The 24252-nt window shown below is 42.8% G+C and overlaps 1 protein-coding gene across 6 annotated transcripts in view; it reads right to left on the bottom strand.

Annotated features, from left to right (window-relative positions):
- Positions 1-5778: 5778 nt before the first annotated feature.
- Positions 5779-24252, bottom strand: part of SMOC2 (SPARC related modular calcium binding 2) — a 227178-nt gene continuing 208704 nt past the window's right edge. For 2 of the 6 annotated variants that reach the window (XM_090043253.1, XM_090043290.1), the window contains exons 10-13: positions 14617-14719; positions 13101-13375; positions 11075-11115; positions 5779-7479 (exon numbers count right to left, since the gene is read on the bottom strand). In XM_090043253.1, coding sequence (XP_089899379.1) covers positions 7456-7479; positions 11075-11115; positions 13101-13375; positions 14617-14719 — 443 coding nt within the window. In that variant the 3' untranslated portion in view covers positions 5779-7455. The remainder of the gene's footprint in view (positions 7480-11074; positions 11116-13100; positions 13376-14616; positions 14720-24252) is intronic. The other 4 variants (XM_090043271.1, XM_090043299.1, XM_090043262.1 and 1 more) reach the window with 3 other exon arrangements.

Below are 24252 nucleotides of genomic sequence, written 5' to 3'. Positions count from 1 at the left end.
AGGGGCATAGACAGGGACTGGGGTGAATAGGGCCCTGGCCAGGATGGGTGGTGGGACAGTCAGAGCCCGGGCAGCTCATCCAGGAGCACAGGGGGATTCCTGCTGCTGTGTGCACCCTGGTGGAGGCCCAGGGGGCATGGACTCCCCCAATCTGCATTCAGGGTGGAGGTGGCTGCCACTTCACACTGGGCTTTGTGCCCCACTGCCTTGAGAGCTGCATAATGCAATGTGTGTCCTGCCACCGCGTGGGCAGGGGTGTGGTACAGCCCAGCAGACACAGGCATGTTGTGTTGTGCCATTCCTGGAGCAGCTGGAGCAGCATGCAGAGCTCAACCTGCAGTGGCAGGTCCCTCTGCCCCATTGCACAGATCAGGGGGGCATGTGCCACCCAGGACTCTGCTGGGCTACGCACAATAGTGGGAGCCCCTTCCCCCCACCCCCCCCCCAATCCATGGATGAGCAGCCCGGGCTCCGATTGTCCCACCACCAAGCCCAGCTGAGGACCCATTCACTCCAGCTCCTACCCCTGTCTTTGCTCCACTCCCTTCTTCACTGCAGCGGCATCAATCTAGTCTCACAACCCCTTCCCTTCACAGAACTGACTGGTACTTGCCAGCCATGCTGGGCAGCCAGTGATCCATGTGCTGGGCTGCAAACCTGGCTTCATGTGCATCCCTCCTCACCCCTGCTGCAGCCAACTGGAACTCACAACCAGGCTGCCTTGCAGCCCTACCCACTGCCCCACCTTTGTGGAGGCTGAGTCCCATTAGCCCTGGCCTTCTGTTGCCTATGTCTGCTCCAGTCCAGGTAGGCAGCCTCACCAATGACTTTATGGAGTTGAGGCAGCCTCCCCAACCCCACTGGCAGCAGATGGGCGTGGACAAGGGAAGGGATGGATATTTGCCCCAGATCCAGGTCCTCCCAACCAAGGTCTGCACAGTGGGGAGATGGAGGGACCACAGAGGTGTGGTCTTTCTCCTCATGCAGCATGGATCTGCTGCCCTGGCCCCACCCACTTGCTGTCGTGCCCAGCCTCTCAGCCATGGTTGGTGGCTGGGGCAGAGGAAGGAATGGATTCCTGCTCTGGTCCATGCCCCCAAGCCCAGGTTTGCACTACAGGTGATGGTAGAAGCATGTTTCTGTCAGGCTCAGAATGCCCCAGCCCTTCCTCCGCACCAGCTCCCTGCCTGTCAGCCATGGGGGGAGTGGGGGGAGCGGGGAACAGACCTCCTCCCCAACCCCCTAGTGCGTGGAGTGGAAACCCCTGAGGTGAGGCTTTCTCCCCCAACAGCATGGCTCTGCCAAACTGTGAACACCCCAGCTCCACCCTGTCACCATCCCCCTACCTCCTGTCAGCCTTGGGGGCTCCCCTCCCTCACTGTGCAGACCCCAGTTTGGGGGCCAGAGTGGAGAGTCTATTCCTTCCCTGTCCCACCCCCAGAGCTGATAGAGGGGGGTTCTGGTGAGGAGGTGGGGCTGGGACATTCACAGCATACCAGAGCCATGCTGTGAGGGAGAAAGACCCTACATTGAGGGCTTTCCCCCTGACCCACTGTGTAGACCCCAGCTGGGGGGTCAGGGCTGGAGAAGGGTCTATTCACCACCGGTGGCTGACAAGCAGGGGGCCAGTGAGCAGGCAGAGCTGGGGCATTTGCACCCAGAATAACTGGGAGGTGTGTGCAAGTGCCCCCTTAGCCAGTGCAAGTGCCTGCCTTTCTTGGCCCACTGATGAGTGAACAGGTATTCTGTTTCTCAGTGGTCCAATCTATGCAGTTTAGAGAAAGCCACATAGATTGAATCGATTCTACCTCAGGCTTTCTGACTTTCTGTACTTAGCCTAACGGTGTCTCTCTCTCAAAAAACCCTTATTTGAAACTCACAGTTACTTTCACCTCACTTGAGCATCAAGTTCTATCACTCTTCTTGTAAAGTTGGTGGATCAGAATTAAGGGCCAGATCCTATTTTATCTTATATACCTAACCTGTGTGCACATGAAAGCCACTTGTACTGCAGGAGAGAAATTTTCAAAATGTGTTGATCTTGGAAAGGTCAGTGAGACCCTCTTGGCATGCTTGGTGGTGGTTGGTGGCCATGCTGGCAGTGCCACTGAGGTCAAGGGGGATAAAGCACAATCCTAGTGACCGGGTTGGTATGTGTAGTAGTTGGGAGACCTCTCTGTGAAAAAGGTCAGGGTCTAGTCTACTGAAATGGACTGTCCTATTGAAAATACTGACTGATTAGGGCTGGGTGAGTTCTGGCTTCTGCTGGCAGGGGGGTGACAAATGTATCCAGTGTCCCAGAAACTGAAGGAGGTTGAGGGAATTTGGATGACTTTCCTCTCAACCAATGAGGTGTGTATCCTGCTCTGAGCACCTGATGGGAAGAAGAAATAAAACACTAGCACATTGGATCTATCCAAGGGCTCCAGAGGAGGTGGATTCAATCTGTGTTGAGAGCAGCTCTCAGACGTATGCATGTATGAATATATATGTATATATACAGTGATTTTTTAAAAGTTTTCTTTGTACATTTTCATGTAGTTTGTTATCCATTTGTTTTAATATTTGTTATTGTAGTAAAAAGATAAATGCAGACATTTTTAAAATTCACTAGTATTATTCAGTAAGACAAATATAATGTCAAGTACCCTGCACTAGATGCTGCTGGTTTATATATATATATAAATCTATAGTCAACCCAGAGGGGCTATGCAATGAATACTGCATAATCCTTGAAGCTCGCCCACTGGGCAGGCAGAGAGGAAGATACACAGTGCCAGAAGGTAGTGTATGAACCAAAGGCTTTGTGGCTAAGTGAGATAGATGTGGCCCTGGATGGGAGGTTGTCCTGAATACTATGTTTGGCCTCTGCTGTAAGTTGGGCAAAAACTGTTCCAGTGCTTCTTATCCATTTCATTCAATAAATAGCTCTAGGTGTTCTTTACGTGATCAGTGGACCTTAGTATAGGAGATGTTGTTCTTAAAGAATCAAAAGAGGTGGTGAGTGGACTTTAACGACAGCACAAGAAGTAGTTCAACACACAAAGCCCAGCAAAAACTTGTATAGATCTCTAATATTAAGAACCAGTATGATCTCTGATGAAAAGATGCCTACACATTTGACTTTATTTTAGTAGGAAAATATCCATGTAGACATAACAGATTGCTCCTGTCACTATACACCACTTATATGAGCTGGGCTGTATTTTAGCATTAATAATAGTCATAGCACAAGATCTGTGACAAAAGGTGGAGGCAGGAACTAGAGAGAGGGTCACTGTTTAAATGTTTTTGTTACTGGTACAACTAAAAAATGAGGGCTATGCCATCCCACCATTATTCTATTACCTGAGGCAGGCAAATATGGCATTCCCTTTGCTGAGTGCTTTCCACATAAGCTTTTGTTTAAGGGAACAAATACCATAAAATAGTTATTCTTTTTAATTAAAGGACATACTGCCACTTATAAAATTTGAATTGAAACACTTAAGCAGGACAGAGTACAGTTTGTATCAGTAATTCACTATAATCAATCTAATGTTTCAGACATCAATAAATTTAATTGGTTGCCATTTAATGTCAAAGTAATTACTCCAAAATGACATCAATTTGCCATCCTAAAGAAAACAAAAGTAATAAACCTTTCACTTTCCACATTAAAGAGTCTTTCACACTAGCTCATAATATAAAACCTATTTATATAATACTCTAGTGTAAATATTTAAAATGGACATTAAATTATCTATGTCAGGGATGATTTCTTACCCTCTGCTAATCCACATTTTATTACTTTACTGTAAAATACAAACATTAACTAAATCGTTTTTGTTTCAATCTGTCAAACCCAAATCAGACTTAAATGTCTTTAATACATTTAATACTACTTCTCCCATCTCCAGCCATCTAGGAATCCCCACTCTCTCTCTCATTCTCATTTACCTTGCGGTGAAATCCTGGCATCAGTGATATCTTAGCATGTGCGCTTCTTTCAATGAGGACAGGATTGCATGATTGATTTTTGTCTTAAAGCTTCCTATACACTAAACGGATCTTCTTTTTCTCTGGTCCCCATTCCTTTTGTAACCTTATTGCATTAGCAACCCCGCCCCACAACATTCCACCCACCCCAGACACAGTGCTTGCAAAAAGATTGGTGAAGGCAGACACATCTTTGTGGACTCCCATGGAAATCAGTGGTGCTCCGAATGGGCCTAATAGTTCATCCACATGGAGAATTTTGTAGGATCAGGATAATGTTTATTAATGTTTTATATGCTATGTTTGAATTTCTTCAGTTTCTGAATGTATAGATGTAGGGCCCAGATTTTTTTTCTAGCAGATATAGAGGCCAGAGTTGAATTTTACCAGCATTCAGGTGTGTTCCTATCATGGCTTTTGTTTTCTGCTCATCTCCAATTACAACTGTAAGAATTGTGCAATATTTATAATAGTTCATTTGCAGGAAGTTCAGGGCATATCATAATGGTGACAGGGAAATATTTACATAGATATAATCCTTTATACTCTCAAACAGCTTCCTGAGGATTTAGTCTCTGATTTTCTTAAGAGTTGCATGACTAGATCCCATACTATCCTTCAGATATTTAATAGAATGGTCATAACATTTATTTAAAACTTAAAAAGCACCTAGGACTACTCTATAAACAGCCAGAACAAATGACTAACCAAAAATTCCCATCCCTCTATGTTTGAAAAAGGATGTCATTTTGCATCATGGAAAATTTACAAATTGTTCCAGTACACACATTGTAAAATCTCTTTTAAAGGGAAAAGTGATGTAGGTACAGATTCCTGCCTACAAAATTTGATGTTAATCATATGGGCCCCAAACTTGCAAGATGCTGAGGGGGTTGTAAGAGGTTCTGAGCATTCTTAATACCCTTTTTTCTCATACAGCTGATATGTAGCTGAGGGTGGGTCAGCTCCTCTACTCATTTTTAGTATCTTACAGCACTGAGAAAATTAATATTTATAAACTACCTTAAGTGTATTCATGGCACTTTCCAGAAAGAAAATAGCTAGGCTGAAGTCAAAGGAAACTATCCCAGTCGACAATCTAACAGAGTTTTCACATGTGCTCTGGGGGTGGTGAGGGCCCTCTAACTAAAGTGTTTCCAGCATCTTGTGTATTAGTGTCCCCGAGCTTCAAAATGATAGCACGGCACTTTAACTAAAGCTTGTCAAATAAGCTTTAGTTAAAGTGCCCCTGCTGCCATTTTGAAGCGTAGGAATGCTGATACACAAGATATGAAGGCTGGCTGGAGTGCACTAATTACCACACTCCATCCAAGTTGATTAATCGAGTCTGCTCCAATGCACTGTAATTACAATGCATTGGAGCAGTCTCTGGGCATGTCTACAGGCACCATAAGTTCATACCCCTATTTGAGCAACTTACATTGTAACTAATTTAAGCGATGTATGACAATAGGCAAGGAGCTTGAGAGCAGAAGAGAAGTTGACACAGTATAAGATCATGAGTTTGCTTGTTGAGTCACTGTAAGCAAAATCCCATTCTATATTTTTGTGGTTTGTGTAATTCAATCCTAACTAGCTTTTTAGTATGCGGCCTCAAAAAGTTCCTAAAAGCAGAATGATGATGTCTCAATAAGAGCTTGGATAGCATGGATCAGTGCTGGGGACGGGGGGGGAAGTCAGAAGAAATAGGTTCTAAAGAAAAGTTTGGAATCATTTACTTCATTGTCCCTCTTAATATGAAAGGTAGACATGGCATAGAAAAGAATCCACCAGACCAGGTTTGCTAGAGTACTGAGCTTTAATCTAAGAAGATGAATAAATTCAAAGTTTAGCACTGCAAAAGGATATCAAATTAAGTTTGAATCAAAAATGCTTTTACAAAGATAACATTTGCATCTTGGTTCCTGTCCCACCCTGCTAAAGCTTAGAGTACTAAATTCCTTTTTGTACAATTCCAATGCATATACAGTCTTCTAACAGCACGATGGTGTGTGTGGCATTTAAATGAATAATTCTTATTTGCAACAAAGATTTCCTAGGTATGAGTTTGAGCCAGGACACCATTATGATTAGTAAGTCTACTCATTCTTCACATATCAGGTCCCATGCATTATTTTAAGCAAATGGAATAACATTGCTGCTCACTGTAATATCCTCTTCATACATGACAGCTTTAAATACCAGCAGATTATTTGTCACTGCATTGATCTGTTTAACTGCTTATAATTCATTTGTGTTCAAGGGCTGAACCTTTTATTTAAGTCCCCTGCTATGAAGCTCACAGCTGCAAGCTGATGTTCCCTTAAGGCACTCCACACAAAAAAAAAAAAAAAAAAAAGGAAAAAATAACAGAGAAGGTATGAAAACATGTAGGAACTTCTCCCAGACAGCAAAAACAATGCCCAAGGCAGGGGTTATGCTGACTGCACCTCCCTATGGCAACTGTTCATAATTTGTTCCATGATAGCTTTACCTTCTAGTAGACCCTGGGGCATCCCAAGGAGCAGATGGGACCTCAGCCAGGTGTAGGGGAAAGAAAAGGCAGACAAATCTGTTAAACTTTTCTTGTCTCTTCATAATTAGATTTACAATCCTGAACAAATATGCCCCTTTAGTGCTTTATGCTGATTGCAAGAACATCGTCTCAGGCTCAGTAGAGCTGAATTTGAATGACACAATAATCTATCCTATTCCTTCTCAGTTTGTTTCATTAATCATTCAAACAAAACCAAAACAAAACAACCCCCTAACAAAACCTATAAAAGAAGACACCCCAGAAACAGAAGTGTAAAAAAAAAAAAAAGAAAAAAAAAAAAGCTTTTCAAGAGACCTAATCAGAGAAGAACTGTTTGAATCTATTAGTGGTTGCATTTTTATTACATGATCTTTGGAAGCCACAATAACAAGAAGAACAAGACAAAATAAAACATCACCAACAGTGAAAAATCCATTTACTTAGAAGCTGCAAAAAATAAGTCAGCAGCAATTTATGCACTTTCCTTAGCCTTGAAAACATCAAACCTCCAACACTGCTTGGACAAAATTGTGAATACAGTAGATTTTTAAGTATAGCTACATTTAAATGACTGTACTGGTTAGGAAAAATAAGGCATATGATTGAAACCAAATTAGTTAGAGTTCAGGTTTCTATCGCAATGTTTGCCAGAAAGCTATTTTTTTTTAAAAATAAAAAAGGTTAAAATGCAAACTTTTACATCTCCAACACGTACAGGTTTCAAACAACAGAGGAAGGCACATACATTGTATGTGATAATTTTTCAAAACTAGCTTTTACATTTTCACAGATTAAAAAAAAAGTCTGTTTAAATATTTTATTTCTACAAAGTGAATTTACATTTTAAAGTACAAAGTGCAAATACTACGGTTGTTTTTATTGCCTTTTGGTGAGGAAATCTCCCACATGTCAAAGGGATCTGCCTTGGATATGTAAACTGTTCATCCTTGCTTCTTAGAAGCCTGCTAAAAAAGAGATATTTTAAAAAGCCACATTACTAGTGATGCTTTCAAGTAAATTCATTAAAATACAAAGATGTATCATTTACATTACACAGGGGTTTATAGGCCACTATCAGGATAAGACCCCATAGTGCTAAGGGCTGTACAAATACACATGAAGAACTGACCTGAAGAGACAAAATGCTGTTCATGTAGAATGGCATAAACATTTTTAACACCTTCTCCCTCTGACTTCCTTGAGTCTGTACTTAGGTTGGTTTCTACTAAACTTAGAAGTCCATGCAATAGCAGCTTTCACATGAGTGGGGAGCCAAGAAAGGTTACCTCAGCATCCTATATATGCCTATCTTGGCTCCCCACTCACATGAGAGATGCTATCACATGGAATTATATATATATATATATGTGTGTGTGTGTGTGTGTGTGTGTGTGTGTGTGTGTGTGTGTGTGTGTGTGTGTGTGTGTGTGTGTTTTATGGCATTTGCTGCATAGGAAATGGGTCACTGACTAATGCAACATGTACAAACAATAGGGGTTTTGTAACTTTTTTCCAAGGTCAAGGTTTTTCTATTATGGATCTAATTGATACTCTGTGTGTGCATGTACATATGCATGGTGGAAACAGGAAATTGAATAAGGGAATTATTTGTAGCTACTTACCTACCTTTTGGAGATCTGCTATAAATTTTACCTCACAGAAATTACATATGAGACAGCACGGGATGGTGAATTGGTAAATATGTTTACATTTTCTTCCTGCCCGCCTGCCTTCCTCCAACCCTTCCTTTCAATGTACAGAATGTACTGAAGTGCTTGATAACTCGTCCATTTAAAACAAGAAAAGAAAAATAATGTGGTTCCTCCTGTGTTCAGTTGCCCATCTCCAAAATGGTGCTGACTTGATTGTTCCTTTTTAGGTGTGTGGTTTATTTTGAGTAGACTCTTCTCAGGCTAGTTCATTTCCAATGGCTTACTTCCAAGTGAAAGCTTTTGTAATGAAAGCCACCACTTGCATTTGTGAGGTACATTTGTAGCCATGCATTGTAATAGTATGTAACTGCCAACACAGGGTTTGCACGACTGGCCTTAATTCAAGGCTCTCATTTCTCAGCAACAGCTTTTAAAAATAATTGATACTGAGTCAGCAAAAATACTAAAAGTTTTGGGTTTTTTTTAAATGGAACCATTAGGGCTCTTTTATGATAGATCCTACATGTAAGAATCAGATTACAGGAAAAGGAGAGAGGAAGGCATATTATGCTTTGAGTGTAATGCACGTGTGCCAGTAATTGCTATTATGTAATTAAAATAAACCTTTGAATATTTTTTGGGTTCCGCCATAGTAATTGTTTTCAGGCTGCCTTGTAAGTGATTGGGGGGGGGGATTTGAAAAGTTAAGACCATAAACATTTGTTTAGACTAAAAGAAACTTATCGCATCTCTTTACTTATGAGAACATTTTACATTTCATCAGAGGTGTGTAGGAGGTCTCTGGTTAAAACCCACAACAAATGTAGAGCTTGCCCTAGGAAGTGTGAACCTCACATCAAACAAATCTAGAGATACAGTAAGTAACAAATTCACTAGCAGCAAACAGACAAATATTTTTTCTTGACTTTTGGGGATGCTGTATCAATTTCAATTTGTGTTTTGTTTTTTGACAAGTAATCTGACTTTCTGATGGATGGGAAGGTGATAAATAATTAACCACAATTATGTCCTTTTTCTATGAGAACTCATTCTCTCTTTAATGCTACTGTATAATCTCTTGAACCATTACTTTAATGTAACAAATTGCCACTGTGGAGGGAAGGACCAGGGCAGCTCACAGCTCAGGGGCCACTCAGCCCACCAGCAGCTCCCCCCCAGGCTGCAGGCAGGATCTGCCAAAAATGAAAAAAAGGACCAGACCCCTCACTGCTTCTGCCTTCAGCAGATGCCAGTGAGGGACCTGGTCCTTTTTTTTCTGTGGAGCTTGCCTGCCTCCCACATGGCCAAGGGGCAAGCTGACTAACAGCTGCAATGCATATACTACATCAGTAAGTAGTGTAGTTTGCAATGATGCAAACTCATCTAAAACCCTCAAAACTCACATACATATAATGTATGATGCCATGAAGCATCACAAAAGTAAATTTTCATCATGTGTACATCATAACATTGTCACATGTACAAGTGCCCTTGGATACATAATGGTTGAAGTGCTTCTGCTAGTGGAGTGCCTGGCATCAGAGTAACAGGAAGTTATCCCCATGATGCCTGATGAAGAGAACTGTTAGCATTAAGAATATAGAAGTATAAAGCCATTCAGACAAAAATAGGGTCCATACAAAATGCACAATCTTTTAAACCTTCTCTGGAGCTTTCTTAGTGCATCCTGTGTATTGGGTGCCCATCTTGTCTTAATTATAACATACCCTGTTAGAATTGTGTATGTTGTACAGAACCAAGCACGCTGTCAGTACTTTCCAAATAACGTAAGGTGGTGTTATTCAGAACACTAGGAGTAAAATCCTGGCCTACTCAGCATTTAGGATCTCTACAGCCATGTGTTTACCAGAAAAATAAAGATGGCCTGCTCTAAAGATTATAAAATGTAGTTGTAACACATCTGCTAGTCAAAGTAAAACCTAAATTCCCCTTTTCCTGCATAAGGTTTACATCTATCAGTCAATAGGTGTTAAGCTACAATTGCTTTGTCTGCACCAGGGTTGCAACATGTTAAAAACACGTATTTCTGATTGTTAAAAGAATGTTTCAAGAGATACGTAAACTTTGTGTGGGTCCTCTGCATAAGAAAGCTGGTCGACCAGCCTGAGATCATGTGTACTTGGGGACTGTCTGGAATATCATGGCCAATCAGCCAAAGTCAGCGACCTGATAGCATAAATCAGGGGTGTCAAGCATCCAGTTGGTGGAGACATTCTCCCCAGCTTGCTGCACTACCAGCAGGCGAGGGAAAGTTCAGGGTGTGGCAGTGTGGAGGTCTGCTGCAGCTTTTGGGGCTCCTCTACCCTGGGGGCATAGCCCTCAGAGACAGAAGGATGAGCAAAGGCTGCGCCAACACAGCCCTGCTTGTCCTGTCACTGCCCTGAGCCCCAGGCTGGATCTACCACTGCTGTGTCCTGTGCCAGATCTGGCCTGTAAAGGCCCCCATGTCACAGGTTCAGTCCAGGGTGAGTTTGACAACCACAGCATAAATTAAAACCTATGTAAATCTCTGTGTTGGGCCCCGCTTTCACATGCAAAGCATCACCATATCTTAACGATTTCCATAAGAGGGTTTAATTACAATGATCCCAGGTCACTTTATTCTTGAATGGAATTGTCCATATGTGTGTTTTATGTGGTTTAAATGTGCACTTTGACTTTGCACCTTCAGTCGACTTGCTTAGTTTTCCTGAGACAGCCTATGTGGAGAATCCCTTAGTACTAAGGCTGTTTGCTGAGTATCTGCATGTGGAAATTCTTCCCTCACTTTCAGCCACAGAGAAGTGAATACATATCATCTGTGAACGCAGCCTCAAAGCTGCAACAATAGTAGTTGGGAAATTCCATATGGTGAGAAAGAAGAGAAGAGGCTGTGCCCAGTACTCACCTGCCTGTTGGAAGAAGTGCTTTCAGCATTAGATTTAGGGGCTGATAAAGACAGGGGGGAAAAAAGGGGGAAAAGTGTTATGACAATGGCTTACATGTTGTTATGAGTCACATTCCCCAGAACAGGAAGCCCCAGTTGTGAAATGCCATTCTACAAAGCACTGCATACTTTCTTCATAAATGAGCATTTTGTTCTGAGTATCTAACTGAAATGTGAATTTTCTTCTTCCCCCCTCTCAGTAACACAGCTGCCCACTCACTGGACTGACTTGAAAGCTGACTAACAGGATCCTTCCCAGTAAATAAGTTAGGCTTGTTTAATGAATGTTGTCATGTCCTGTGTGAATGCTAGACATTGCAAACTCATTTATTCCTTGGAATTTAATTCTAATCTCCCTCAAGAACAAAGAGCATGGAAACGTGGTAAAATGTCTGAAGGCATTTCCTTCACTTTGCTTATAGACACTGCAAAAGAGCATTAACCTTGCCAGTTGAAAGGCATCCTTAAAATTCAATATAAGAATGGGAAGACTGTCATTTACATTTAGATGGCTAGTAAGGAGCATTAACCCAGATTGCTACTCTGAATCCAGGGTGGGAAGCAGGTCCATGACGCTATTACTCCACCTGATCTCACAAGTGAGTTGGTGGACAAAGGTAGGGTGTCATGATTAGAGCACTTTGCTGGAAAGTCAAGCAAATGATGTTTCATCTCTCCTCTGAGTGACAGTGGGGCCTAGAAACCTGCTTTTTTGGTGAATGCTCCACTCACCTGGCTGTTGAGGCTAGAACATGAGAGAGTCCTTCTCCATCTAACACCCATTAATCATAGGTTTCTGGCTAGCTATACTTTCGTGAATGAGACACATGTATGCATCTGCAAAGGGTGTGCACAAGTAGCTGTTTACCTGCCCAGTGAGTATATGTATAGTCTATTGCAGAAGTTGGCAACCTATGGCCCACAAAGGTCTGATTAGGCCTGCGTTCTGCTAATTTGTGCCAATCCCCTAATGCTGCCCAGCTCTCCAATTTAGCCCACAATCTGCATTCCATGGTTTGCTAAGGGAAGGCTGACCCCCCTGACACTATCCCAGCTTTCTCTGCTCTGCGCAAGGGGCTGCTCTCTTGCTTCTGCACTGCATCCTCTGCTTTCTGTTGCTGCAGAATAGGTAATCCAAATTGTCACTTGCCACGCTTTTTGGCGGCATGTTTTTGCCATGGCTCCATTAGGAGAGTGAGAGAGCAGCCCCCAGCACAGAGCAAAGGCTATTGAACTCCTGGTCTATTGCATGCAGTCAGTCTACACATTTGTGTCCACAGGCAGGGCAGTGGCAATGTGTAGGGGGTGCACAGGGGTGCACGTACACCCTCTGAGAGTGCTGGTGCACCCCCTGACGGGCCGCACTCCCCACTTAGGTGACGGGCGGTGGGGAGCCCTGCAAGCTCTGGCTGGGGAGTGGGAGTGCCAGATGAAGTGCTGCAGCCACTTCCGGGAGCACCATGGCTGCTTCCCGGTCAGACCCCCCCCCCCCCATTCGTCGGCAAGATTAGCCATGGGGAACCCCCCCTCCTCCAGTCGCTGACTGGTCGCTGGGTGGCACCAGTTGCCCATGAGGCAGGGCATGTTGCTCTCTGCGCCTAAGTGCAATGGACAAAGGGAAACAGAATTCTGCCTCAGGAGCCTGATTTTGCTTTACACTAAGACAACTGTAAATGGCTCCTGTGGTGCAAAGTTGCCTTAATATGTCTGTAAATGGGTAAAGCCATTACATTTACACCCAAGCCTCTCTGCTCCGACTCAGTGTTTTAAAGGAGATGCAGGCTGTTAAACATATTTCAGTTTCCTCATTTGTAAGATAGGGTTAATGACATCTATCCCTCTATTTTCCATTAAGTGTTTTTCCCTTTTTCTCTTCTCACACTTGTAATATCTTTTTGTAATATCCTATGTGTATGTGCCCTATGAAATATAATATCTTGGTCTGGTTTTAAAAAATCTAGTTAAAGAATAGAAAAAAGGTTCTTACTATGACGTTTCTTTGTATCTGCTTTACCTTCTTCTTTTGTTACTCCCAGGCAGCCCATTAGTTCTTGAACTGACAGAGATTTGTCATTGTTCACATCACAGTATTCCACAAACTTCTTCACACATTTTTTTGGTTTTGACTTCTTTCGCAGAAATCTCTTAAATGGCTTGATTTCCTTCTTTCCAATGTCACCACTGGAATTTTTATCAAGTTGCTTGAAATACCAGTGGACAACCCTCTCTTCCAGAGTGTGATTCGGATCAGGTTCTGAAACCCTGAAATAGAAACAGAACATTATGCTTCACTTCTAGTCACAGAATCCTGTTTATACTCTTGCACAGGAACTATTAGATCATTACCAGTGACAAGGGTATTTCTTCTTGTGGGTTTTTCAGTGAACTGGGGTAGTTTGAGAAATCATTAGGAACTAATCTTTTCTATCTTTTGAAGCCTGAGTGAAGCAGACCAGTGTGCTCCAAACAAACACAGGTCCTTTGAAAAAAGCCAGATCCAGAGAGACAAAACACAGAAAGATAAAGGGAGCAGTGAGAATCTCTCTCAGGGGAGGCAAGGATGCCAAATTATCTTTCTACCATAAAATAGTGGATATATAGAAATAGCTCCATCTCTTATGATTTAATGACATAATTAGAAAGGAGGCATAGTTAATAATGAAAAATACCAAGTGATTTAGTGTGTAGCAGAACTGAGGGTCTGGAAGCTGGGTGGTTTTCTTGCTAATAGCATCAGCACCTCTAGGAAAGGTTTCACTGCAACAGGCATGTTCATACAATGTATGATTATACAACATAGTATTTAAAAGAAGGAAAGGAAACAGTGCTCCACTTGACATAGAATCTATTTCTAAGATTAATTAATGGCAACATCTCATTACAAATTCTACAATGAGAAGTGGAAACTATTATTTTCCTTTCAATGTGCTGTTTAAAACTCCCTGTTGCAGAAATTGAGCTACTTTACTGGATGACTCTACTGCTTTTGCCCGCTATTTAAATATAGCTCTCCCTCTCTGCTAGCTTGATATGCTACATGTTAAATTTCAGATTAAAGGCTAAATTATGGCTTTAAACTATTGTTTTATGATGAAGCATAGAAAGGAAATATTTTATTACAGAAATTAAAGCAAAAGGACATTTCTTTATATGGGAGAGAAATATTCCAGCTTATGTAACTGCATTTTCTATAAAACCAGGAACAGGGCCCACTTCCTTCAAGTGAAATGCAAGAAGTATGAAAACAAATGAAGACTGGGATGACTTCAGTTTACCTGTAACTGTATTGCTGCCATGGGTTTTTGTAGTTTTAGTTTATGGATACAGCCTATCATAATAATTCTTCAGGAAACATTTCTTAACTGTTCTAATGTTTATCTGGTGTGAAAGTGGAAATAGAACTGCTACTGGAAAGCAATTCTATTACAAATTACAAATGTAACCACAACTCTTTTAAAGGTCCCTGGTACAGATCCATTTCCCATCAGCCACCTTAAACATACCTGCTAGAAGACAATGATGGATCAGAGACTGCATGTACCATATCTGTGGAAAGTGCATCTAGAACACTGGTCAGGAACTCATTCTTCTTGGCCCCTGGACAACCTAGAAAGACAACAGATTTTCTTTTTCCCCCCCATTTCGGTTTTTTTTTTTTTGTATAATATCATAATTTGAGTTCCAGAAAATATTTCATTCTCAGCAATAGACCTGAACCAGAATCCAGTCTCCCATGAACTTTGGAGAAGTTCAGAACCTGATCTATAGCCAAACTCCTAGATGCAGGCTTACTTCTAGAATGGGAGAACAGATCAAATATCCTTTAAAACTGGAGTGGTCTTGATACAGCTCTAGACTCCATGACTTGGTTCCATCTCCTATGGATTCTAGATTTTTCTCTGATTTGTAAAATAATTACACTGTTGGTATCACATTTTGAAAATAAATCATTTGAATTGTGCATATTACACAGATAATTTGACAGTGCCAAGTGCAACACCATGCCTTTGTGCTTAGATTTTCTCCTTTATCACTTGTAAGTATTGTTTGTTGAGCACCACCAGCATGCAGCACATAATCCCTCTGGCTAGGGACAGATATTACACATAAGCCGGTTTAAGTGATCAGAAATTGGTTTAAATCTGTAACAAAACAGATGTTCACTGCTCATAAACCAGTCTGAAATGCTGAAACTGGTTTGACATAAACTTGGTTGAACGTAGCATCAGACTTAACTGTTTTTGGTCACACCAGTTTAAGCAATATCTGTCTCAGAACTGTTGCTTGTTTAAGTTAAATCAGACTCCCCCAGAATCCTGGCATGCTCTCTGGGCTAGGTGGGCTCTCTGCTCCACAGCAGGGCTCGCCCCTCCCCTCTGCTCCCTGGATGCAGCTCTGGCAGAGACTTGTAGACACAGCAGCATCTGCTTGGTTTCCTCCTGCTCTATCATCCCATCACCACCCCCTGCTAAGCAAGAATTCCTCATCCCCTCTGCCTTATACAGACACCTCAGCATTAGCTAGCAGACCACATGCTGGCTACAGTCCTGTGCTATGGCAGACAGCAGTGTTGGCTTAGGGCTTTGTGGAGCTGATCAACAGCTCAGCTGTTAATATCCCCTGGTTCCTTCTTTGTTCAAGAAGAGCTTGAACTAATGAGAAAGGCTGTTTGTTTTCTGATGGGGTGATGAATGCTGATAAGAGCGCTGATAAATGCTCTGTTATCAAGGGGGAACCAGTTCCTAATCCTGCTGAGGCCTGGCCACATCCCCTTCAGTGGCAAGGAAGTGAGGACTGCTCTAGCGCCCCCCACCCCCCCAGCTTCTAGCCTGAGCCACTGCAGGCATGTGCCTAAATGTCTGGGATGTTTGTCCAGTTACAGAGTGATTTAGCATAGCCAGGTTACACTAACCTGCAAAGATTAAATCAATTCAGGCTTAGGCTTTCTAAATGTTGGTCCCTAGCCTCTGTGTCTCTCTTCCCCTCTGTTAAATAGGGATAATAAGCCCTTCTCCCACCATTTGCTTACCTTGTGAATTTCAGCTGTAAACATTGTGGGACAACGAGTCCCACAACTTGGTTGGTACCTTTAGGACCACAGTGAAACTGAATAATCAAAAAATGATCTCTGCTCCTAGAAGTTAATATTCTAAAAGGAATTGACAGCATACATGATACATTAGATAAAAATGCACTGAAAGATCCAGTTTCCAAGCAATGCAGCCTGGATACAAGGATTCATTTGACTTTCACATAGCTCTTGACAAGAAGATCCAATTGTTAAATTCTCCTATACCTATAAATGGCTGAACTAAATTCCAGGATGATCCAAATACCCAGTAACTTTGTATATGGGAAGGGGCCTGTAGCAGGGCACTAAGGTGCCTGCTACTGAAAAGCAGCAGTATGGGCTCAGGTGTTGGTTGCTAGGGGCAACCAGGAGGAACTATGGGCCGACACCTGGTGAGTCAGCTGACTGGAAGGGGCAGGGCTGACCACTCTAAGACCCAGACAGGAGGCTGTGAGTGCGCTCTCTCTCAACTGGCAGCCAGACAGAAGAAGCACTGTTTGACCAAGCAAAAGAGCTTGGCCCTGAAAGGGGAAAAGGGAAAGGCCTGGATGTACAAGCCACTAGTTACACAGGTGAGAGATGTTGCGTGGTTTGGAGAAAGTTTTAGCCAGGAGGCTTAGATTTCCATCATAGCTGATTGGCTGGTGGTATTGCTTTTGTTGTTGTTGTGAGGCTATTAGGGGTTGGAGGAGGCCCCCGGGTGCGGCTGTTAGGGGTTGGAGGCCTCGTAGGGGTTCCATGGTAGCATGGGGGCCCCAGTGCGAAAGAGGGCACATCATTCAGGGATGCATTGACTCCAGTGCAGAGGATTGGGGGCCAGGTAAGGCCAAGGCCACCTGAGCCCCACAGGAAATTTAAGACCCGAGGAGGGGATTTGGGGGCCGGGCACGGCTATGGCCACCTGAGCCCCAGTTGCGAGAAGCCCCAGTGCGGGCTGTTGCGAGAAGCCCCAGTGTGGGCCGTTGCAAGACATGCCAGAGAGTATCCATGGGGCGTAGGCTGCGAGACAAGTCAGAGAGCGCCAGTGAGGGTGCAGGCTGTGAGACAAGCCAGAGAGCGCCCGTGGGGGTGTAGAGTGTGGGATTGACCAAACAACGTCTGGTACATCTGTGAGGCTTGGGGCGTGGTACAGGGGTGGTTGGAGCCACACATAGCCCATAAGGCTGGGGTGCACCGAGTCACCCAAAAGAGAACTAAGACTGGGATACATCAGGGCACTATGTCAAAGAAGACTACGGGCAGCCTCCCTTAAACTGTTAACATCAAAGACGTGGTGGGCGAGATTGTGAGGGTGCTTTTAATATCACCTTGGCACGGTAGGGGGCACTAGGGGAGTTCACGGCCACCACTACAACGACGCCCTGTTACAGGGCCACTAGGGACTGGAAGCAAGAGTAGATTTTGGCAGTTCAAAGCTATCTCTAGAATATTAGTGGAAAATTCTTCCATGAAGCCTAGTTACTCAGGCATTGGCGATGTGTAGAGGGGGTGCACGCAGATGCATGTGTATCCCCTGAGCATGACGGCGCACCCCCTGTGAAAAGGCACCACTGACATTGCCAGCAGCACCTCTGGGCAGTCACCACAAAGCCCCTCCCCCGCTACTGACAGTGCCAGTACCAGGAGCCCCACCACCAGGAGCTCGCCCTGCCCCCTCCCCCAGCCTCTGAGGGTATGCAGCATTCATGTACTCAGGTGTTCCTCCACTAAGTTGAAGAGGAAAATGTTTAGAACTCTTGTGGAGAAGGAAGATTAGTCAGTCAGTAGGGATTCATTATTTTATTAGATTTCAGAATGACCCTTGGAGCAGAAGATGGAGTTATCTGAAACTAAACAGCCTAGTCTTGCCTGGAAAGTTGTTCTTTAATATGCCCCATGTTGATCCAAGGAAATGAACTGCTGTTATGTTACCCCTGAGCTGTGGTCCAGTAAGAATGGGCTAAGCTGATCAGTTACTGTGTGTAGCAACAGCAGCAGCCACTGCACATTATTATGTCTAACACATTTATGCAGTTATGGGTTCCCAATCTATTTTTCCCTCTGGCACAGGGGAGATTTTATTCATATAACTGTAAGAGGCATATCACAGGAACTCATTGAAGCAAGTTCCACTGTACTGCATGCACATATCTGAAGGCAGATGTGATTCTCTCAAAAATGTCCCTGTTTTCTTTAAGATCTCTTGACTTCCCTTCAGTTACGTTTGTTTCCTATACAAACCATAATCCAAAGCTCAATACATAAAGGCAGTGAGGCAAGCACTTTAATAGAAATCACATAATCATAGAAAAATAGGGTTGGATGAGACCTTGAGAGGTCATTTAGCCTGAACTGTCCTATAAAAATCAATTGTTTAGCCCATAAGCAAAACTACACAATCAACCCTGACACAACCACAAGACATAACACCCTAACTTGCTGAAGGTAAAGCAAAGGGACCACAGTAGCCAACATCAAGATGCCACAAAGGTTGTTAAAATATGCTCTGGAGAACCAAAGAAGAGGGCCATTCTCCTCTCTACACAAGAAGGTAAAAATACCCACAGTTCATACCAATCTGAACCTTGGGTAAAACTGCTTCCTGACCCTAAATATAGTGATTGGTATGACCCGGGGGGACAAGACCCTCTAACAAGGAATCTCCAGGTTTAAGTCCAAATCAGTCAAAATCTCCAGCTTTGGCTGTAGCCAACACCCAGTGCTTCTGAGAAAGTCTCAAAAAAGAACTCCCCCCCACCCCAACATGTGGAAGAACAGGGGGGGAAATTCCCTCCTGACCCCATTTGGTAACCAGCAAAGCCTAGAAGATTGGAAAGCATCAACAAATACTATACATTCTGCTCTGTGACCTGTACACAGCAAGCACAACTCCACACATCATACCCTTTTACTGGGCAGCCATAACTCCTCTTTCTGTATCCCCTCCATACACTTATCCCAGCTTCTTTGATCTTCTTTCACAACTAAGCCAGTTATGGAGCACTACTTCATTCTCCTGCTGCTGAGTGTGATTCACTCCAATACCCACTTGCTTTAGACTGCAGAGTTCTTCCCAAGCTCTTCTTATCATCTCTCATACTAGTCTATTCTAAATCCCAGCTATTTTAAAGGAGTATAAAAACTGAAGGCATACTGTTCTGAATGATTCATAACACTGTTCATTGGGGTTTCAGCAGTGCTGGTATTCTCCAAAGCAAAATGACTATTGGTAATTTAGAGCCATGCACTTTAGATCATGTAACTATTTCACACTGCTGTAGGTGAAGCCAGAAATTAGACACACAACGTAACTGAGTGATGAAGGCAGGAAAACCTTCTTCATTTGTGATGTGAACTCTGACAATGAGATCCAAGACAAAAGTGAAAACTGTTCCTTGAGAAATCATATTTTAAGTATTTCTTCAAATATCCAAAAGCAGTTTTGCATTCTCTGGGGATGGAATCCAGTTCAGTTACATTGGGCTCTTATACACATTCAGGGAGGCTTCAGGGAGGTAATTACCACACTCCAGCAGACTCCAATATCACTTGTATCACCATCCTGCACTGAAAATGGCAGCGGAGGCATTTTAACTAAAGCTCATTTGACAAGCTTTAGTTAGAGCACCCTGCTGCCATTTTCCAGCGTGAGGGTACTGATACACATGACAACACTCTGGGTGCTTTAATTAGTATGCCTTTCAGAGCCCTGCTAATTAAAGCCCCCCCCCACACACACACACACACATACATACTTCCTGGAGCACATCTATAAATGCAATAAAATCTAAGTGTGCTCTAAGAATGAGGCAGGTAGATTGGAGTGGTAAAATCAACTCCCAACTTTGGGTGAGAGGGGTGGGACTCCGGTGCAGTTTATCCCACTTTGCTTCTCCTCACTTCTACCGCCATTCCTCAAACTATTGTTTAGGACAACGCCGCAGATAGCTGAAGTTACTGAATTCACAGGGCTTCAAATCTGTTGCCTCTTCCTCACTGAAGCTTTCTTTACTGCCCAGGAACTATAGGGGGGCATACCTGCCTGGCTGCTCTGTCCTTGGATCTTTACAGATCCTTCATTCAGGACTAATGGTAGGTCCATGTGCTCATTCTGTACTGCAAGGGGGAGTATCTAAGGGAGTGTCAGTGAGGAGAGCCTACTATTGGATGTTGGATTTCTCTCTCTTAAGCCATTTGTCTCTCTTTTGACTCAAAATGTATCAGGCTTGTTCTGAAACTCAAAACAAATATTAGCCTGAACTTTTTATGATGTTGAAAAAAGTACTCATATTTTTTTTTATTAGTCTTCTCTCTCTCACTCTGTTTTTATACTGTGTTTCTGCATTTCCAAGTTCCATTTGGGCTTGGAAGCAGAAATATCCAAATGCTAAAAGAAGAGTTGTTTCTCTAAGAATTCCAGCACAGTTCTGCAGACACAAAAGGTTCCAATACTGTTCTGATAGCCTGCCAAATTTATCAATGTTGATCAAATGATTGCAAGCTTAATTAAACAAAAACAAACTATAAAACTGAGATACAAAGGCTTAAGCTGTTTAAATTAACTTGTGATTTTTAGGTACCTGATGTATGGGCTGCAATTTTCTGAAGGGGAGCACTCAGCACTTTCTGAAATTTGGGTTCTTTTTCAAATTTATCAAGATGAGCATTCACTGGCACTGGCCAATTCTGAAAACATGAGTGTAGATTCTCATAGATCTTCCTAATGAGAACCTTGTATTTTAAGTACAGCATAGGTTTAAAAAAAGCATGATAGACCTGATAATCCATTATACTTACCATGCTTTTAAATAGAACTTCAGGAAAATATCTTTCCATTATAAAAAGGTCAAATGTATTTTTCAAAATGTTTTGACATGTCTACATGTCTTCCGCCCAACCCTAAGTGTGCTGCCAGCAAAAGAAGCACAAGAGACAAGCAATTAGACAGAATAGATGGCTTGTAGCAGCCCTGAGTTACCTGCTCAAGTTCTCTCCCTCAGGAGAGCCTGTGAACAGCACAGGAAGTTGGCAGGGGGCATTCAGGTCTGCTTTATATTGCTTAAGGCCAATCTAGGCCTCGACGTGTTATATAGTTGTCAGACTCCAGTGTGCCTGGGCAGGAGTGAATGAGCTGGTCTTATATTGTTGATGACAGAAGCAGGATTGGGAGGGAAGTTGTATTGATATAGTTAAGACAGCCTTTTCCTCAGTTTCTTACAGTTACTCATTGGGTGCTGACAGACACTCAGGCCCCAACTCTAAATCATGGCACTTTACATAAAGCACCATGAGTAAGAGTGGTCCCCCCGCAACCGAACAAATGCTTGCCTGTTGTGTGGGGTGGGGGGGTGAGCCTGCCCAGCGAGCTGAGTAGCCACCCCTCTCTCCAGCTGAGAAACTGCCTCTCTCCTCAGCCCCACTCCACCCCAGTACCCCCTCCCAGCTCTGGGGCTCTCACCATGGAGGGAGTGGGGAGGAGGAAGGGGCAAGTTAGCAGCAGTGATCTGCTCCCTACATGATCTACCAGCTTGCTCAGCCTGAGCTGAAGGGGTGCAGGGGTGGGTTGGAGCCACATACCCCCACTTGGTGCACCTGGCCTAGCCCCACCCCCCCGGTACCCCAGTCAGGAGGTTGGGGGTGACCACGAGGTGTGGAGAGGCTTGATTCCCCCCCGACACACACACACACACAGGTTGTGATGCAATGGGGTGTTTGGGCTGGGCAGCATCAGCCCAGCCCATATCACATGAAAAATTAACTCCAGGGAATACATGTTACCTAAGGCATTCTAAAGCAGAGCACATTCATCTGATCCCTTTCTGTCAGCCACTTTAAAAGTGCTCTGCAGCCATGCATGTGTGTCAGTACTTTCAGGGACCCAATCGTGTGAAAAATGTAACTTCTGTCCGTGCCCATTGTTGAAAAGCTGAAAGTGAAATCTGCCTGTATAAAGTAATATTTTTTTCTCTCTTTCTTTCCTTTGGCCTGCATGATGCACCCATCACTACTGCACTCATGCATAATTGAATACACTATTATCTTTCACCAGAAAAGTAGGTAAAACTGCAGATTGCCAGCTTTATCAGGAAGAAACTTAAATCATCCCCCAAGACCCACACCAACCAAATCTCCACCTAAACCTGGGATCCAACCTGTGTGTTTGGGTTTGGAGCTGATTCAAAAGTACTGGAACTCCATTTTAGATCATTTATTCTTAGAGAGACTTTTTATTGCTTTTGCTTTTGATTACTTACTGAATCTGTGAGCTTTTGGCTTTCACTGAACACTCTACTGAACACAAGCTAAAAATGGCTATAGTGCTTTGGATAACCTAGAGAATAGTATCATCGAAGAAAGAAATGAACGGTAAATCATTGCTTATGGTGATCTAACTTTTCTCTTTTTCCTGAAGGAGATACTTTTGCTATGTTAATTTAGGAGCTACATCTCAATTTGTCATGTCAATTAGTAACATCTTTCAGGCACATCTGGAAGAAACAAAGGGTATGGTTTGGATGTTTACCACTGGTTGTTCTTCTAGCCACCGGGTGTACATAATGTGGATGCAGATATAAATATCAGAAATTGGCCAGTCACTTGTGGGGCAATGCCAGATAAGAAAATAAATCAATTCACAACCAAGTACAGAACATAAATGTACTAGTTAAAGCTCATTCAAGGCAATTTTCTTTAAAATCAGCTAGAGTTTCTAAATGTGTGTTCCATACAGTTGCAATGGCAGTTGACAGGACGAGAAATCTTGTAAGGGGAAAAAATAAAAAAGCTTTGCTGTTAAGCCAAATAAACTTTTGCTGTGAAACAGTTTCTGTTCTAAATTGACTATTCACTTAACGTGAAACAAAACCCCCACAAGATCCTCACCCATTTAAGCACAAAGCCAATACTCAGTTTCTCCCAATTATAAAATATGCCGATGTGTGGACAGTTATGTGGTAATTACTACATAGTGAAATCTCTGTCCTTTGCAGGTGTTATGAACTCAAACTAATTCTCTGGAGCCTTCAAGCTGAACTTTAATTCTCAACAACTCTGTGGATGAAATGGCAGAAGGTGCAGAGCTTGCATTTGATTGTACTGAATAATTCACTCTCAGTGGACTAGGTACAGAAAAGGAAAGACTAGTTTGTTATGAAGTGCTTATGCTTCTCACTATGGCATACTTGCTTCAATTTCTTCTTGTACAGCTGCCTATATTGTGTGGCTTTGACAGCTTACATAAATAATTTGTTGGTAAAGGGCTGAAGTTGAAACCACATGGTGTTACACTGTAGGTTCAGAGATGTAACACAGAGTTAAATGTTTACTTTAGGGATAGTTTTACCCACAGTATGTTCTCCATTCAAACACAGAATAGGCCTTAGAAACCTTAGACCAACAAATATATACCACAAATGACAGGAAAATACACAAACACCTCACTTCAGTTAGAAGCACAACAGTATAAAAGTAATCAAGCAAATTTTATTCTATTATGTAATTTTGACTTATTTCTGGACACACATAAATGTGCACATGCATATAAACATCTCTATATAAATATTTCTTCCATTAGACCAAGGTCCTCATTTTCAAAGGTAATTGGGTGTCTAATTCCCTGAGATTAAGTGCCCAAATACCTTTACAAATTTGGGCCCTCATTCTTTAAGTCTCCAGACTAAGTCTCCATGTTATCAACTTCTGGAGTCTGCTTACATTAATTAGCGAAAAACGTTTTTCATCATTTCAGTAAAAAATAGCCACAATAGATAAGAAGGTATTGCTCAGCCTATCTGTGTTTATTCTAGTTTTTCCTATGCTTCAGCAGCACAAGAAAATGTCTTTTGAATTGTTTGAAAGTTGACAATCCTTACTTAATATGATTTCCCTCCCCACCCCTTCCCCTGCAGTGTCTTCTTCTATTTGTGGAGAGGAAGATAGGGCTCCTGTTGCCCTTATTCACAAAAATCCTTATTCCCTTTGAACATAAGTCACCTGCCAGTATACACAAGGACAATCTTCTGTATCTAGCCTTACAGGGACTAAATAAATGCCTGCTGGAAGTGTGTTTGCACAGTGAAGCTTCCATTTC

The sequence above is a fragment of the Crocodylus siamensis genome, chromosome 1 (genome assembly GCF_052110815.1).
Source record: "Crocodylus siamensis isolate JL-2025a chromosome 1, ASM5211081v1, whole genome shotgun sequence".
Taxonomy (NCBI): domain Eukaryota; kingdom Metazoa; phylum Chordata; order Crocodylia; family Crocodylidae; genus Crocodylus; species Crocodylus siamensis.
Note: the sequence above shows the minus strand (reverse complement) of the source record. Positions and strands in the feature narration are given on the sequence as shown.